The sequence below is a fragment of the Lepus europaeus genome, chromosome X, assembly GCF_033115175.1.
Source record: "Lepus europaeus isolate LE1 chromosome X, mLepTim1.pri, whole genome shotgun sequence".
In the NCBI taxonomy this organism is placed as follows: Eukaryota; Metazoa; Chordata; class Mammalia; order Lagomorpha; family Leporidae; genus Lepus; species Lepus europaeus.
Genome location: NC_084850.1, coordinates 32,207,052 through 32,225,323, shown reverse-complemented (window position 1 = coordinate 32,225,323; position 18,272 = coordinate 32,207,052). Strand labels below are relative to the sequence as shown.

Sequence of the window (18,272 nt, the reverse complement as noted above, 5' to 3'; positions counted from 1 at the left end):
GGATATCTAGGATGAATGGGAAAATAATTATACTATTAAAGACATGGTGAAAAATAATGAGAACTTGAACAAAATTGTTGATAATGAAGATAGGGTATTGAAATGCATCGAATGAACGGTTTGTTCTCCTCCAACACTTAATTGGTTATTAATGAGTTTTGTCAGTTCTTTTAAAAACCTCTCATATAAGTCCCTTGTGACATATTCTCCATGACAATGCTTTCGTTCTTCAAGTCCTCCTCAGTTTTCTTAGACTATTGTGGAGCCTTTAAACTGATTTCACTACTCCACCTCTCCTTCATATCTCTTCTGAGGTTAGCTTTCTAAAATGCAGATCTGATCTTACAGCTTTAAGTCTTTTTAGTTTTTTCCCCACTGCCATTAAGAAAAATACTCTAACTCCTCAGCCTGGCAAACAAAGCCTTCATGATCTGGCTTCTTTACCACCTTAACTTTACCACATGTATCCTGTGATCCTGTGCTCCAGCCGTACAAATCTTGTAATTCCTCTCCAACACACTGTGCCCTTTCATGACTCTTGAGTTTGTATAAACTTGTGCCCATTCATTTTCCTCCTAATGAATTCTTTTTATGCTAAGTTCTGACATTACTGTGGAATTTTTGCTGACCCTTCCAGATAGATATTCTGCTCCCTTGACAATGTGTGTATACTTTCATTGTGATAATTACCAGATTGGCCTAGTAAGATAGGTTTTATTACATGTCCTGGTCCCTCAATAGGGACCAATCTTAAGATGGTGATGGTTTTATTCATTTTGATTTCTGCCTAGCACAGTAGGTGTTTAGTTTTGTTAAACAAGTATATCATTTAGGTACCCTTTTGTCTCACTTTTTTTTATCTACCATTTATGGTCCTTCTTCCTAACACCTACTACCTCAGGTAGTTAATGCACCATCCTCTTAGGTTAGCCTTTATGCCCCAACATTTTTTTTGTTAATATTTATTTATTTATTTGAAAATCAGAGTTACAGAGAGGAAGAGACAGAGGGAGTGATCCTGCATCTCCTGGCTCACTCTCAAGTGGCTGAAATGGATACAAGCTTCTTCCGGGTCTTCTACATGGGTGCAAGGGGCCCAAGCACTTCAAGTCTTGTCCCAGGGCATTAGCAGGGAGCTGAATTGGAAGTGGAGCAGTGGGGATACTAACTGGTATCCAAATGGGATGCCAGCATCTTAGGCAGTATCCCCATTTGCTATACCACAATGCAAGCCTCTAATCCCTGACTTCTGCCATTCCTTCCCCCATCTGTGTTTTCAGATAGCTTTAGAAATATTTTGACAAATTATTTCACACTACCATATTAACATTATCGGTCATTTGACCCAAAGGACAGTTTCATAGAGCAGGAGATAGAGAAATCTTTGGACAGACCACCTTGGAGTCATTAAGTTAGTATTTCTCAATCTGTGATGTGCATTTGAGTCATTAGATAGATTCTGTTTCACTAGGTCTGGAATGTGTCCTGAGACCTGTGTCTCCAACAAGTGCTGTTGCTTCTTCAGGTCTGGAGAGCACACTTTTGGTAGTAAGGCTCTATTATCTATTAGTATGTAGGTGACCTACTGTATCCATAAATATAGTGGAAAATGCATATTGATGTATATGGTTTACTTTGTAATCTGAGAGAATGTGTATTTCCTCATGTGTTAATAAAATATGAGAGTAGTGATTTTGATGAGAGTTGAAAGAAAGTCTTTTCTAGCAAGTATAGTGAAGTGTATTTATCCAAAAATTTATTGCAGTAGAAGTTGGTGCTAAAATTTTAGACAGGAATTGATATTCTAGTGCATCTTGAGTTTTGCTTTAGAAGTACAGAAGCCAGTATTATTTGATGCCAATTCTATAGGGTTTAATAATCTCATGCTGTCTCCACTATTAGACTTAGCAAAACTAAAATCAGACTTCATCTGGAGGAAACATCAAAAAAATGTAATTAAGAAATGAATTGATGTGGGCAGTTAGAGATCTTCAAGTTTTTTCATGTACTCAGCTAATGTCAGGAGAACTTTAAGCATCTGCTTACTTACCTGGAAAAAGATGTTTTTTGGATTACTAAAATAATGAAATAACAGTATAAATGGTATCTGTTAACATTTAGAGTAAACTGCAACTTGAGTAAGGGCCAAAATACCGATCTAATAATGATGTTATTTACAGTAGTTTTTTGACATTCTTATGTATATTGCATATATAATAACTGAGACGTTTTTATTTATTTTTTAAAGATTTATTCATTTATTTGAAAGTCAGAGTTACACACAAAGAGAAGGAGAGGTAGAGACAGAGAGAGAGGTCTTCCATCCACTGGTCCACTCTCCAACTGGCCACAATGGCCAGATCTGTACTGATTCAAGCCAGGACCCAGGAGCTTCTTTCTGGTCTCCCTCATGGGTGCAGGGGCCCAAGGATTTGGGCCATCTTCTGCTTTCCCAGGCCATAGCAGAGAGCTGGATGGGAAGAGGAGCAGCCGGGACTAGAACTGGCGCCCATACGGGATGCCGTGGCCACACCTATTACTCACAGTGCCAGCCCCAAATCCTATTATTCTTAATTTGATAATTTAGCTGCCTCTGCTACTAACACTAGGAAAATGAGCACATGTACCTATAACTGTAGTTTTATACTATTACCACATGATGGCGGCAGTCACAACTGAATATTCTTAAAGGTTCAGCTATCTTTAGAAATATTTGATGTGTTTTATTGAGTTTATTTTTTAATATACATTAAGATTTGACTCAAATTATCAAGCATAAATCAAAAAATGAAATAGTAGAAATTTTTGAATATAAAAATCTGTTTACCTTAATAAAATACAATCAAGCCTATGATACGTGAGTCATCCAAACAATAGTAAAATAGGGATATAAATTCTTTAATGCCTGCTTATGAGATTCTCCAATGCTAAGTAACTTAAATTCTGCTAATATAGATATTTCAGGTGTCTAATTAAATTCTAAATATATCTTTTGTAACATGATTTTCATATCATATATGAGTGGTAATAAATTCTGGGCAAATCATCTTTGGATCACATATACATAAGATTCTAGATTTATATAGTTTATTTTATATTATCTATAATATAGCATGTTGAATATAATATATAATATTATAGTGTATATTATTTATAATAAGATATTATTATTTATTATATTTGTATTTAGCTGGTTTTATTTCTGGGAGCAATTGGTTTACCCCATGGTGATAATGGTTGTTTTCTGTCAGTATTGATTGCTACAACACACCAAAGCTTGATGTTTGTACTTTAAAATAGTGTTCAAGGGTTTATGAGTGCTAATGCAAACATTAGAAATAGGTATGTGTTAGCACAGAAGAGCGTCAGTAATGTTGCTCTTCTCCTGTGTTGAAATTTTTTTCTTAGAATTAGCTGTAATAATACAATTGGTAAAGTAAGGTTCAGAAAAATTGAGCTAATTTAATGTTTTAGTAGGAAGGCCCAAGCTATAACCTCATTTATGCAAAACAATAAAAGCAGTTTCAGGTGTTTGCATGCTTTATAGTCAGGAAAGAATTTGTCTTCCATGCCACACTCTGAGAATTGCTAATTAGGATTTTTACCTCTTCATTCATCATCAGACCTTTCCTTTACTAAGTTCACTGAGTGTTAAGGCTAGAAGTGACCTTTAAACATCATCTAGGCTTCTTGGGTGCAAAAATTCTAGGCATCCAAACTCTGACTCTATTCAACAAAGGCGAAGCCTGAACCTTGTTGAATAGTAAAGGGGAGGACAAGGGCTGAGTAGTGTGATAGTATGGCTAATGGATAGGTGAGAAATGGGATGAGTCATTTTGTCCAAATTTTACCATACTTATTTTAGAATTTCCTAAAATCTGTAGGTCTGTTCATCGACTCAGACTAGGTTTTTCTAAAGAAAGTTTCCTGTTTTCTTCATATTTGTTTTGGTCTGCCTATTCAAAGATCTTTTTAAAAATTATGCCCACTTCCTAGTTTTAAAGACTCGAACTCTTTCCAGTGAGTGACTGTCAGAAGTATACTAGTATGTCAGGAAGCACATTCATTTGTTAATTCAATAAATGCTACGTGCCTATATTCAGAGCACTGGGACTACATAAAAACATAAGTAAATCAGAGTCCCTACTCTTAGTTATATTTGTGAGGTAAGTAGCATCATGATTAGTCCTTATGCTGTTATTTTGTTATTTACTAATGGTCGATACATTTTACAATTATATAATTAAAGAGGCAGGACATTTTCGAAGTGGTTTTATTAGCATGATTTTATAATTAAGTATTTACAGATATAATTTATAAAGAAATGAATGACTATTTTAACAATATTTTTTCTTTCTCTCTCATTAGGTTCTTGGGGTGTCAATGTTTTAATACCAGTACACAATTAAATCTGTGATGAAGTCATTCTCTAAGTGGAAGAGGAAATTTTAAAAATAAAGTGTGGTAGATACAGTGAAATTCTGTACAGATTTTTCTCTAAGGAGAATATGACATGCTTATGCTTACCAAGATCAAGTGCATCGAGGGGCAGTTTTGTTTGCCTGAATAAAGTAAAGGACAAGTAAACAATTTGATGATAAGCTACAGTTTTTTCTTAGAAAGTAAATATTTTATTTATGCGCTGTTAGTTGGCTTTTAAATCAATTATTTCATGCTTTTTTAAAAAATATAACAATCTGAAGAGGCATTTGGTACAGATATGAATTCTCTCACATTTATTTACTGGTTGTACTAAATAATGTTGACCTCTGCTGGATTTCTGTTTACATCCAAGAAACAAAGTTAAGGATAAGTTTATTCCCCTGACCCTGAAATTGTAGGATAGAATTGTTTTTAGCATTCTAAATTTAAATGCTTAAAACGTCAATCAACAAAACTTTGTTTTGAATATTGTAATTGTGGAGAAAAATAAAACTTATAAGCAGAACTTTTACAATTTTTTCATCTAAAATGTATTTTAAGATATTTTTAAAATCCAAGAGCTTCTCTATACTTTTCAGAAATATCCAGAAACAGTGAACTGCCAGAAGGTAACCAGTCTCAAACATGCTTATCCCATTATCAACCCTGAAAGTTTGCTTGTCCTTTAAGATAAAAATGTAATGTTGTGATATTCCTTCCAGTAGTGCCACTGTATTTTGTCTCCAAATAAAAGAAGCTTATTGTAGTATGTTTGCAGAAAAATTCTAAACAAAAATTATACAGCTTATTAGAGTGTGGGAATAGGGTTCTAAATTTTAAATAAAATTATATATATATATAAATTGGTGCTGATTTTATAATTGCGCAGTTTGTTTAGTTTTTTCTTACTTTTAAATTCCAACTTAAAATTATGAGGTTTCAGAAATATATTGAAAGTTTAACAATGTTTAAAAATAGAAAAGCATGAGTGTTCATGCTTTAAAATGATTTTTAAATTTGTATTTTATATTGTTTTATCTATCTGTCTTTGCAAGCAGTCTTCAGGTTAAAGATACTTCTAACAGGTTACAGTACATTTCCTCTGTATGTAAATTAGATGGGATAATAGAATTCATAACCCATAATATTCTTTGAAAGCTAAGCTTTAAACTTCATTTTATGTCCTTTCACAAATGAATTAGTTTAAAACAGAAAGTGGCTACTCGCCATTTTGACATCAACTCATTTTGCGAGGCTTAGGCAGCTAGACATCGTTTAAAACAAAATATTAACTTATATTACATGTGTATCTTTTGTCAGTCGTCTCTCAGTTCTTGAGGTAAATTATTTTGATCATTCCATGCCTTAATATGCTTGCAATACAAGAATATCTTCAGATGGGTGAATACCAAAAGGCTTCCAGTATTTAGAGTCAGAAATCACATAAGCATTGGGCTGTGGTAGCCAAAAACCATAGGTTAGCTAAAAGATCATGATGAATTACAATTATTTTATTAAATCATGGTTAAGAACAAGTGAAATGAGACTTGTCTAACAGATTTTCCATCAACAAATATTGTTACATGCAAAAGTATTGCATATGTTGTTTCACACACCACTGCATTTACTAGAACTGCTGAGAGGACTGTATATATGATTTTAAACCTAAGTTGATTTTTTTCTCACTCTTGAAAGGAGTACTTCTTTGTGAAAGCAGTTCTTACAGCTTTGTTTTCAACCAGCTAAAAATGTTTTATATATTACTCTAACCTGTTGTCCTCCACATTCTATTGTCCTAATTGTACTGTTTTCTGATTTGTATTTATGTCTTGAGACAGTAACTTTTTGAATAAAAATAAACCTACAGTGTGTTGTATGTTTTATCTCTTGTAATCAAAGAGGGAGGGTGGATATAAATGATATGCAAATTATATCTATTATCATTGCATCTTTTAATGTGTTCAATTGGGAATAATTTATAGAAAACATAACCATTTTATATTTTTAATAAATCATACCTATTTTTAAATGAGACTAAATCCCTAATTGGATTATTGCTTTAAGATAGGAACCTATAACCATTATTGCTTGAGTTTTCATCTAGTATGGATTATTAAACTTACTTTCAAAAGCCTACATTGTTCATTCAAGATACATTTGAGTGCGTGCTATGTTCTAGGCATGTGTTAGAGGTTCCTCCCTCATAGATCCAGTAGGAACTAAGTGCTAGGAAGGAAACTAGCAAGGTAGATTGAATTAGTTCAGGCTTTCAGCCTCTTTTTTTCTATCTTAGATAAGGGGCTTATGGTATGAAGGTAAAGGCTGACTTTCAAGAATTTGCTAATTGAATTCCTAACAAAAACTCTCTTCAGTGTGTTAACAATATTTGCATGATACTTTTTTAAAAATTTTTATTTAATGAATGCATTTTGACATAGATACAACTTTAGGAATATAGTGGTTCTTTCCTCCCTACCACCCCCAGCTCCCATTCCCTCTCCCATCTCCTCCTTCATAATGGTTGCATGATACTCTTTTAAGACATATATTAGCATGTTTATTTGGGCTAGTTTGTAGGTCATATTAGAAAAACATTTTCTGCATTGGTCATACAAAAATGAAAACACAAAATGATACACTGCTTAAATGATTTTCTCATTAAATCTAATTTCCCCCTTTTACTTATTTGAAAGGCAGAGAGAGGCAGACAAAGATCTCCCATCCTCTGGTTCACCCCCAAAATGCCTACAACAGTTGCAGCTGGACCAGACTGAAGCCAGGTACTGAGAAAAATCTGAGTCTCCCATGTGGGTGGTAGGGACCCAAGCACTTGAGCCATCACCTGCTAACTCCCCAGTTGTGTGTTAGCAGGAAACTGGATCAGTTGTAGATACAGGACTCAATCCTCACACACCAATATAGGATATGGGTATCCTAAGTAGCTGCATATCTGCTGTGCCAAACACCTGCAATCTCCTCTCCTTCCCTTTTTAAGTTACTCATTTTCATCTAATGAAAGAGGTCTGCTATCCGCTGCAATAGGTGTGGCTGGCTGCGCCAGGTGGAAGGCTGAAGTCCAAAACACAATCTGGGTCTCTGCGGGAGTGGCAGGAGCCTAAGCACTTGAGTCATCAGTGCTGCATCCCAGGATGCATTTGCAGGAACCTGGATCCAAGGTGGAGTAGGTGGGACTCAAACTGGCATTCCAGTGTGGAATGTGGGTGTGCCATGTAGAGGCGTAACCTGCTGCACCTCAACCCTTGCTCACTGTTGCCCAACTTACCAGTAAAACAAGACAGGAGGTGAGGGAAATGTGGCACATGCAAGGTTGGCTGCGTAAGTACCAGGAATCATTGAAACTATTTGGTATGTAAGGACAATATACATAATTGCAGTATGATAAAATGGTACACTATTCACTGTGCTGTGGAGCATCTTTAATGAATCCAGGTGCTTGTTGAATTGAGTGGTATAAATAAACATAGTTTGTAATAGACTACCCAGATTGCTTCTTAAAAGATGTGAGTGGGCGCAGGTTCGAGACCCGGCTGCTCCACTTCTGATCCGGCTCTCTGTTATGGCCTGGGAAAGCAGTAGAAGATGGTCCAAGTCCTTGGGCCCCTGCACCTGCATGGGAGACCGATGGAGCTCCTGGCTCCTGGCTTCGGATCAGCGCAGCTCCAGCTGTTGCGGCCATCAGGGGAGTAAACCAGCAGATGGAAGACTTTCTCTCTTTCTCTGCCTCTCCTGTCTCTGTGTAACTCTTTCAAATAAATAAATAAATCTTTAAAAAAAAAGTTGGGAAGCTACGGAGGAGTAGGATAGCCCAAAAGAGGTTTTTAAAAATTTTTTTAAAGGTTTATTTATTTGAGAAGTAGAGTTACAGATGGAGAGGGAGAGACAAAGAAAAAGAGGTCTTCTATCCCCTGGTTCACTCCCCAAATGGCTGCAATGGCCAGTACTGGTCCTATCAGGAGCCAGGAGTTTGTTCTGGTCTTCCAACGTGGGTTCAGGAGCCCAATCCCTTGGGCCATCTGCTTCTTTTCCAGGTCATAGGAGAGCTGGATTGGAAGAGGTGCAGCTGGGACACCCACTGGTGCCCATATGGGATGCCAGTGCCACAGGCAGTAGCTTTACCCACTATACCACAGTGCTGGCCCCTAAAAAGAGGCTTTCAGAATCCTGCCATAAAGGGAATTTTTAAAGATTCATGGATTCATGGTGATTGAGTACCAGGTCAGATAGTTCACTGTTAGAATGATTTTGTGCCCTGCAATTTTACTGAATTTTTTTTTCAAGCAGTATGATTCTAGGGTTTTCTGAATGCAAGATCATGTTATCTACAAACAAGGATAGTTGGACTTCATCCTTACCAATCCACATGCCCTTTATTTTTTTCCCCCTTACCTAATTGTGGCTAGCACATCTAATACTATGTTGAGTGAAAATGGGAAAAGTGAGCATCCTTTTCTTGTTTTTGATCTTAGAAGAAAAGCTTTCAGCTTTACACTGTGGAACATGATGTTAGATGTGGGTTTCTCATATATGACTGTTACTTTGTTAAGACACATTCCTTCTATACTTAAGAGGTTTTTTAAAATAATGAATATTGAATTTTATGAATGCTTTTTTGTTAATTTTTAGCCTCCACTGTAGTAATGTAATAATATGGCATTTATAGATTTACATATGTTGAACCATCCTTGCAACTAGTATAAATGCTACTTTGGGGAGCAGCATTTGGCACACCAGTTAAGATACTTCTTGAAAGGCCTGCATCCCATATCAGAGTGCTAGGATTTAAGTCCTGCTGCTGCTCTCAGTTCCAGCTTGCTGCTAATGTACACACTATGAGGCCAGGTGATAGATCAAGTACTTGAGTTCCTGCCACCCATGTTTGACTTCCAGATTGAGTTCTGGCCCTGAGGTTTGGCTTGGCCCAGTCCTGGCTGTTGGAGGCATTTGGGGAAGTGAATTAGCAGATAGGAGATTTCTCTGCCTCTTCATCTCACTGTCTCTCAAAGTAAATTTTTTAACTGTAAATACAATCTCATTTTGATCCTGTTGAGTGATCCTTTTAATGTGCTCTTGAATTTGGTTGGGTTTTATTGAAGTTTTTAATTAATGTTCTTTGGGTTTACTGGCCTGTAATTTTTTGTTTCTTGTAGGGTCCATGTCTGATTTTGCTTTGAGAATAATTCTGGCCTCATCAAATGAGTTGGCAGTATTCCTTCTTTAGTTTTTTGAAAGAACTTGAGAAGGATTGATATTAATTCTTTAAATGTTTGATAGAATTCAGCAGTGGAGCTGCCAGGTCCTGGTCTTTTATTTGATGGCAGGCTTTTTTTTAAAAAAGATTTATTCTATTTATTTGAAAGAGTTACAGAGAGAGGTAGAGACAGAGAGAGTGGTCTTCCATCCGCTGGTTCACTCCCCAGATGGCCGCAATAGCCGGAGCGGCACTGATCCGAAGCCAGGAGCTTCCTCCAGGTCTCCCATGTAGGTGCAGGGGCCCAAGCACTTGGGCCATCTTCTACTGCTTTCCCAGGCCATAGCAGAGAGCTGGATTGGAAGAGGACTAGAAATGGTGCCCATATGGGATGCCAGCACCCCAGGCCAAGGCTTTAACCCGCTATACCACAGCGCCGGCCCCGATGGCAGGCTTTTAATTACTGTTTCAACTCTTTACTCAGTAGTGGTCTGCTCAGATTTTTAATTTATTCATTATTTAGTTTTGGTGAGTTATATGTGACTAGGAATTTGTCCATTCTAAGTTTTCTAATTTGTTAGCATGTAATTAATTGTTCATAGTAGTATGATATTGTCCTTTTTATTTCTGTGGGATCAGTTGTCTCCTTTTTCATTGTTGATTTTGAGTTTTGTCTCTTAATCTATCTGATGGTATGTAAAGTTTTTTTTTTATCTTTGCAAAAAAAGCAGCTCTAGTTTCATCGATCTTTTGTATTTTCCTGTCTCTGTTTCATTTATTTCTGCTCTGATCTTCATGTTTTCTTTTTTTCCTTCTACTAACTTTGGGTCGTTTGTTTTTCTTTTTTTGTTTGCAGTCTTTTTTTCCTCTTTTATATAGGTGTTAATTACTACACACATAAAACTGGCTTTTGGCACATTCCCAATGTTTGGTATTTTTTTTCTGTTTTCAATTGTCTCAAGATATTTTAATATTTGCCTTTAATTTCTTCAGTGATCCATTGATTGTTCATTAACATGTTTAATTTCCATGTATTTGTGAATTTTCTAGAATTCCTCCTGTAATTACTATTTTTTTAAAAAAGTATTTTTTTTTTATTTGAAAGGCAGAGTTAGAGAGGTAGACAGAGGGAGAGTGAGAGTGAGAGAGAGAGAGAGAGAGAGAGAGAGACAAAGAAAGAACACGGGCTTCCGTCCACTGGTTCACTCACCAAATAGCCTCAACAGCTGGGGATTGGGTGGGCTATGCTGACGCTAGGAGCCAGAAGATTCATCAGGTCTCCCATGTGGGTGCAGGGGTCCAAATACTCAGACCATCTTCTGCTGCTTTCCTGGGCACATTAGCAGAGAACTTAATTGGAATTGGAGCAGCTGGGACTTGAACCAGTGCCTGTATGGGATGTTGGCATTACAGGTGGCAGTTTAACTCACTGCTCCAAAAAGCCAGCCCTAATGAATAATTTTATATTCTGATTGGAAAAGATACTTGATATCATTTCAGTCTTAAATTTGTTAAGAGTTATTTTGTATCCTAATGTACTATCTACCTTAAAGGATGTTCCATTTGCTCTTAAGAGTATGTATTTTGCTATTGTTGGATGGGCTCTTCTGTGTATGTCCGTTAGTTGCATTTAATTTAACATGTAGTGTAATTCTGATGTCCCCCTATTATTCATTGCTGAAATTGGGGTGTTGAAGTTCTTTGGTCTTACTGTAATCCAGTCTTATCTCTTCTCCCTGATATATTAACATTTGCTTTATGTATTTAGGTGCTCCAGTGTTGGGTGCATATCATTTATAATTGTTATATACTTTAGATTACTTAACCCCTTCATCATTATGTAATTATCTTCACTGTCTCTTTTTTGCAGTTTATTTAAGGTCTTCTTTAGCTATAGCTATCCCTCCTGTCTTTAGGTTTCCACTTGTGTGAAATACCATTTTCTATCCCTCCACCTTCAGTCTTTGTGTGCCCCCTTAAAGGTGAAGTAAGTGTCTTCTAAAAAGGCTTTAATTTAGGCTTTCCTTTTTATACATTCAGCCACCTTGTCTTATAATTGGAGATTTTAATCCATTAATACTCAAAATAAATATTGTCAGGTAAAGACTGATTACTGCTGTGGTTGCTGTGTAGATCCTTTCTTCCCTTTTTCCTCTCTCGTCTTTGTGACTATGTGATTTGTTCTGTTGGCATGCTCTAATTCCTTACTTTTAATCTTTTGTGTATCTACTATAGCCTTCAGTTTTTTGGTTAAATGAAGCTTACATAAAACATCTTGTAATTATAACAGACTATTTTAAGCTGATAACAGTTGTAATCTGTGTAAAAAGTATGGAAGTACACATCCTTCCCTCCCCCCCTACCACATTTGGTTTCTGAGGTCACAACTTAACATCTTTTTATGTTGTGTATCTCTTAAATTGGAGCTATTAACAACCCTCTTATTAAAGGTACAAGTAATTTACACATATTTTCATTATAGTATTAGAGAATTCTGAGGATTTTGTGAGAAATTTGAGGATTTTTACATCTATGTTTACCAAGGATATCGGCCTGTAGCTTTCTTTTTTGTTGTGTCCTTTTCTGGTTTTGGAACCAAGTAATGCTGGACTCTGAATTTGTGAGAATTTTCTAGTTTTGAAATAATCTTTGATTGGCGTTAATTCTTTAAATAAAAGTTTGTTAGAATTCAACAGTGAAACCCTCAGGTCCTGTCTTTTTCTTTGATCCTAGTTTTATTATTATTATTATTATTACAGATTCACTCTTACTACTTACTGGTCTGTTTAACTATTCTGTTTCCTCATGATTCAATCTTGGTTTTCGAGTTTGTGGCCATGTATTGTTGATGGTAATTTCTTAACAATCCTTTGTATTTCTGTTGTGCCAGTGGTAATGTCTCCATTTTCATCTCGGATTCTATGTATGATTCTATGCATGATCTATCCTGGAAAACATTCCATTTGCTGTTTGAGAAGGGTGTGTATTCTATAGCTATTGGATGGAAAGTTCTGTAGATGTCCATTAAATCCAGTTGATCCAGAGTGCTGCTTAACTCTACTGTTTCTTTGTTTATTTTCTTTCTAGATGATCTGTCCATTTCTGAAAGTGGGATGTTAAAGTTCCCTACTATTATTATATTGGAGTCTGTCTCTCCATTTTATTAATATTTGCTTTATGTAGTTGGGTGCTCCACCATTGGGTACATGTGTATTTACAAGTATTATTTTTTTGCTGGATTGAGCCCTTTATCATTGTTTAATGATCTCTCTGGTCTCTTTTTGCTGCTTTTGATTTATAATCCCTTTTATCTGATGGAAGTTTCGCTACTCCTTTTTTTGGGGGGGGGGGTTTCCACTTTCGTGGAATATCTTATTCCATTCTTTCACTTTTGGTCTATGTATGTTCTGAGATGAAGTGAGTTTCTTGTCTTTTCATGTCACTCTGTGTCTTTTAATTTCACAATTAGTTCATCAATATTTAAGGTAATTATTGTTAGGTATGGTCTTAATTACTGCCATTTTGATAGTTCTTTGTGTTTTTACTCTAATTCCTGTCTGTTTTAGGAGAAGATTTATTTATTTGAAAGACAGAGTTGCAGAGAGGAAGAGAGAGAAAGAGATCTTCTATCTGCTGGTTCACTCACCAAATGGCTACAACAGCCAGGGCTGGGCTAGGTTGAAGTCAGGAGATTCCTTGAGGTTTCCCATGTGGGTGTCAGGGGACCAAGCACTCTGATCATCCTCCACTGCTCTGCAGGGAGCTCGATCTGAAGCGGAGCAGCCAGGACTAGAACTGGTGCCCATATGGGCCATGATGCCAGGCCCTCCTTTTGTCCCTAAGTTATAATCTTCATAAGGGGCTAAGTGAATTTCTCTACTGGTACACTTTGATTTCTTGCTTATTAATTTTTAAAATATTTATTTGTAAGAGCCAGAGAGATTGATCTTCCATCTGCTGGTTTCACTCTCCAAATGCTCAAAATTGCCAGTGCTGAGCCGGACTGAAACCAGGAGCCAAAAACTCCATTCTGGTTTCGTATGTGGTGCAGAGACACAAGTACTTGTGCCACTATCTTTCCAAGTGTATTAGCAAGAAGCTGGATCAGATGTAGAGTATCTGGGACTCAAACCAGCACTTCTATTAAGAGATGCCAGTGTCAAAGATGGCTTAATCTGTATCTTGCTTTTCTTTCCCCCCTGGTAAATCTGTATATAAGTTTTGCTTTGTACTTACCATGAAGCATATAAAAAAACTTTTGTTAAAACAAGATATCTTGAAGTGATAATACCTTACCATTAATTATAAAAACAGTAAAAGAGACAAATAGAAAAAGAGGTAAGAAATCTTGTTTTAAAAGATTTATTTTATTTATTTAAAAGAGTTACAGAGAGAGAGGTCTTCCATCTGCTGGTTCACTCCCCAGAAGGCCACAATGGCTGGAGCTGTGCCAATCCGAAACCAGGAGCCAGGAGCTTCTTCTGGGTCTCCCACGTGGGTGCAGGGGCCCAAGCACTTGGGCTATCTTCTACTGCTTTCCCAGGCCATAGCAGAGAGCTGGATTGGAAGAGGAGCAGCCGGGACTCGAACCGGCGCTCATATGGAATGCCAGCACTTCAGGCCAGGGCTTTAACCCACTGTGCCACAGCGCCGGCCCCAAGGTAAGAAATCCTAATAAAGTACTCTACAATTGTGTTCCATTCCTATATACATTTTGAATTAAAAATATATATATATATTTGAAAGAGTGATAGAGGGAGAGGCAGGAAGAGGAAGAAATCTTCCATCTGCTGGTTAACTCCCCAAATGGCCACAATAGCCAAGATTGGGCTAGGCTGAAGCCAGGACCAGGAACTCCATCCAAGTCTTCCATGTAGGTGGCAGGGGCCCAAGTACTTGGACCATCCTTCTGCTTTCCCATGCACATTAGCAGGGGGCTGGATTGTAAGCAGAGCAGCCAAGACTCAAACTGTTGCTCTGATACAGAATGCTGGCAACACAGGCAGCAGTTTAATCCCCTGTGCCACAATGCTGGCTCCTAATTGTATTTTCAAATAGCCTGTCTTGGGGCTGGCACTGTGGCGCAGTAGGTTAACACCCTGGCCTGAAGCGCCAGCATCCCATATGGGCACCGGTTCAAGACCTGGATGCTCCACTTCTGATCCAGCTCTCTGCCATGGCCTGGGGAAGCAGTAGAAGATGGCCCAAGTGCTTGGACCCCTGCACCCACGTGGGAGACCCAGAAGAAGCTCCTGGCTCCTGGCTTCAGATAGGCACAGCTCCAGCCAGCCGTTGCAGCCAAGTGGGGAGTGAACCAGCGGATAGAAGACCTGTATCTATCTCTCTGTCTCCTCTCTCTGTGTAACTCTGACTTTCAAATAAATAAATATTTAAAAAATAAAATAAAAAATAGCCTGTCTTCAAGCTCATTAATTCTTGTATTTTACCTGTTCTGCTATTGATATCCAATATCATGTTTTTAATTTCACTTAGTTGACTTTGCACTTGAAGTATTTCCACTTGATTTTGCTTAACTCCATCTTTCTGTCATATCTGTTAGCATATTGAATCATTTCTGTGTTTTTAATTTTCTTTATTTTTCTTAAAACTGCTATTTTGAAATCTTCAGAGATTTCAATTCCTAGATGGTCAGTTTCTGACACCCTGTTTTGCTTTTTAGCTGAGGTCATGGTTGTTCCTGGCGGTTCCTAATGCTTCTTGGGGTACAACATCTGCAGTTTTAGTTTTAGTAACCTGACTTCATTTGCGACTATCCTAGAAATTCTAGGCAGTCTGTTCAGCTGCTGAAGTGGACTCACTGGATGTTGCACCTCTCAGCCATTGATGATGCTGACTGGGATATAAGACTGCTCAACCAGGGCCACAAAACGCTGGGTGCTGAAGCAGGTCATGGGGTTGTCTCCTTCAGCACTGACCTGGAGACGGACCATCAGAATCTGCTCAGTGCTGGGTTTTATCAGCCTGTCACTGAGTTCCCAAACAGTCATGATTCCTAGCTGTCTGCTCAAGTTTGTAGGAGGGTTGAAAGAGGCAATTCCTCAGCTCCTCAGGCCGTCCTGAGGTAGGTCACACCTGGGTCTCTCAGTTACCAGGTCCTGTGCAATCTTGGTGCTATACATCAGGCCCATAAGAGTCTGGCAGTGATGTGCACCAAAGCAAGTTTGTCTCACCAGGGAGTAGGTCTTCACCTGATACTGGAACAAATCCAGAGACCCTGTCCACAGACATTGATGTAGGGATGAAAACCATTAGGATACCAACTCTGCACTGATTTCCAGGATGAAGTCACTTGGTCCCTTACTATCTGTTCTGGGTTGGAGGAGGGTTAGAAAGGTAGCCCCCTAGCTTACCAGATTGGTCCCATGCTGGTCACAGCTGAGTCCCACAGTTCATGAGCCCCACAAAGTCCCAGGGGTTCCCTCTAGGCCTACCCAAGGCTGACACTGATGTGCCAAAATGAGTCCAGCCCACTGAAATGCAGGAGTCCACTTGATGCTGATCAAATCTAAAGGTTCATTCTGTGAGCACCAAATGGGTGGTAGAGGCCTTTGGGTTTTATCAGATTCCTGGTCTTGGTGTGGTAGGCTTGGCTTCGAGCTCCAATGCATGGTTCTAACTTCCTTCTCTTGGCTTCTGTGCATGGCCATATTTTACTTTGTGCTGGCAGTCGGAGAAGGAGGAGTAGCAGAAGCCAGGTTGCTGTGGAAGAGTCAAGTATTCACTTCACTGGTAAGGCCCTGAGGGCAAGGGCTGGGGGCCCCAACTCAACTGAAGCTTTTTGCACTGGATTTGGCAATGGGCTTCAGTTTTCGTTGCTTCTGCCACGCAGAAGGTATCTCTCCTCCACAGTCCTTGGAGCTGGGACAGCAGTGATCCAAGCAACTCTCCTTGCTTTCTTCAATGTGGCTTATGATTATAACAAGATAAGCTCCCATGGCCTCTCACCTGGCTTCTGTAGCTATTATGAAGGTGGCTTGGTTTGTGTCTGCAGGGAAGTGATCGCCAGAGCGTCTTCCTCAGCTGCCATCTTTGCTTCACCTCCCAAAGAGAAGCCCACTTAAAGGTAACCATGTCTTGGTTGTGTGGAATAAGCTATTAGAAGATCCAGCAATGGCTTACATGTCGTGGCTTTTCTGCTGTTATAAATGTCCATGATTTCTGCTCTAAGTTAAGGTGCCTCTTAAATGTGTTCATGTGATGATCCTGTCTAACAGTGGGAAGTTCTGTGATTTTTTAAAAAAAAGATTTATTTATTTATTTGAAAGAGTTACAGAGAGGCAGAGGCAGGGAGAGAGAGACAGAGGTCTTCCATCCAGTGGCTCACCGTCCAAAGGCTGCAGTGGCTGGAGCTGAGCCGATTCAAAGCCAGGAACCAGGAGCCTCTTCCTAGTCTCCCATACGTGTGTAGGGACCCAAGGTCTTGGGCCATCCTCTACTGCTTTCCCAGGGCATAACAGAGCTGGATCAGAAGTGGAACAGCCAGGACGCAAACCAGTGTTCACATGGGATGTTGGCGCTGCAGGCTGCAGCTTTAACTGCTATGCCACAGGGATGGCCCCTGTGATTGTTTTTTTTAAAACTCTTCTTCAATAGGCATATCATTTGCTAGATTTCAATGTTTGTTTACTATTCTTACTTTCATTATAAAGATTTATGTATAAAGTGCCTTTATCTTTAAATAATTTCAGAGTTACAACAAAAATCAGGAATTAGTATAAAAAATCCTGAATACATTTCACTCAGGTCCCTTACATGTTAACATTGTACTCTATCATTTTCTCTCTGTGTACAAATTTTTTTCTGAAAACTTTGAGGATGTTGCAGACATGGTGCCCTTTTAGTCCTAAATACTATAAATAATTTCCTTATACACTAGGATACTCACTTAAATAACAAAATCAGGAAATTAGCATTGATATAATATTATTATTTAATCTATAGGCCTTATTCAAACTTTTCCTACTATCCAAGTAATATTCCTTATATCAAGAAAAATACACTTTCTGGTCTGGAAACTAATTTATGATGATATATTGAATCTAATTGTCATGTATCTTCAGTGTCTTTTTAATCTGAAACCATTCCTTAGTTTTTCTCCTGTTTTTTAAAAGTACAGACCAGTTATTTTTTAGAATGTCCCTCAAGTTAGACTTGTTTAATATCTCCTCCTGATTAGATAGACTCAGCCTATGTACTTTTGGCAGGCATACTACAAAAATGATGTTGTGTCTCTCTCAGTTCAACATATTAGGAGGTACATGTTAATTTGTCCTGTTACTAGTTATTTTAACTTTAATTACTTGATAGAGATGATAGTGGGTTTCTTCACTGTTGTTATTTTTGCTTTGTTATGAATATCTTGTGGTGAGAAACTTTGAGTGCATATAAATATCCTATAACTGATTCCTTTAAAATATTTTTATGAATTTATTCCATGGACACTATTATCTACTGATTTGAGAAGCAGAAAGACAGACAAAGCACCCTTCTGCTCGCTCACTGCTCAAGTGCTCACAGAGGTTGAGGTTGGGCTGAGGCTGAAGCCAGGAGTCAAGAACTCCATCTAGGTCTCCTACATGGATGGCAGGGACCCGATTACCTGAGCATCATTGCTGCTCCC

General features: G+C 38.1%; 1 protein-coding gene across 4 annotated transcripts in view; it reads left to right on the top strand.

The window, feature by feature from the left end:
• STAG2 (STAG2 cohesin complex component) overlaps positions 1–6,373 on the top strand; it is a 176,759-nt gene extending 170,386 nt beyond the window's left edge. For 3 of the 4 annotated variants that reach the window (XM_062184586.1, XM_062184587.1, XM_062184588.1), the window contains exon 34: positions 4,369–6,373. In XM_062184586.1, coding sequence (XP_062040570.1) covers positions 4,369–4,392 — 24 coding nt within the window. In that variant the 3' untranslated portion in view covers positions 4,393–6,373. The remainder of the gene's footprint in view (positions 1–4,368) is intronic. The other variant, XM_062184589.1, reaches the window with a different exon arrangement.
• Positions 6,374–18,272: the final 11,899 nt, after the last annotated feature.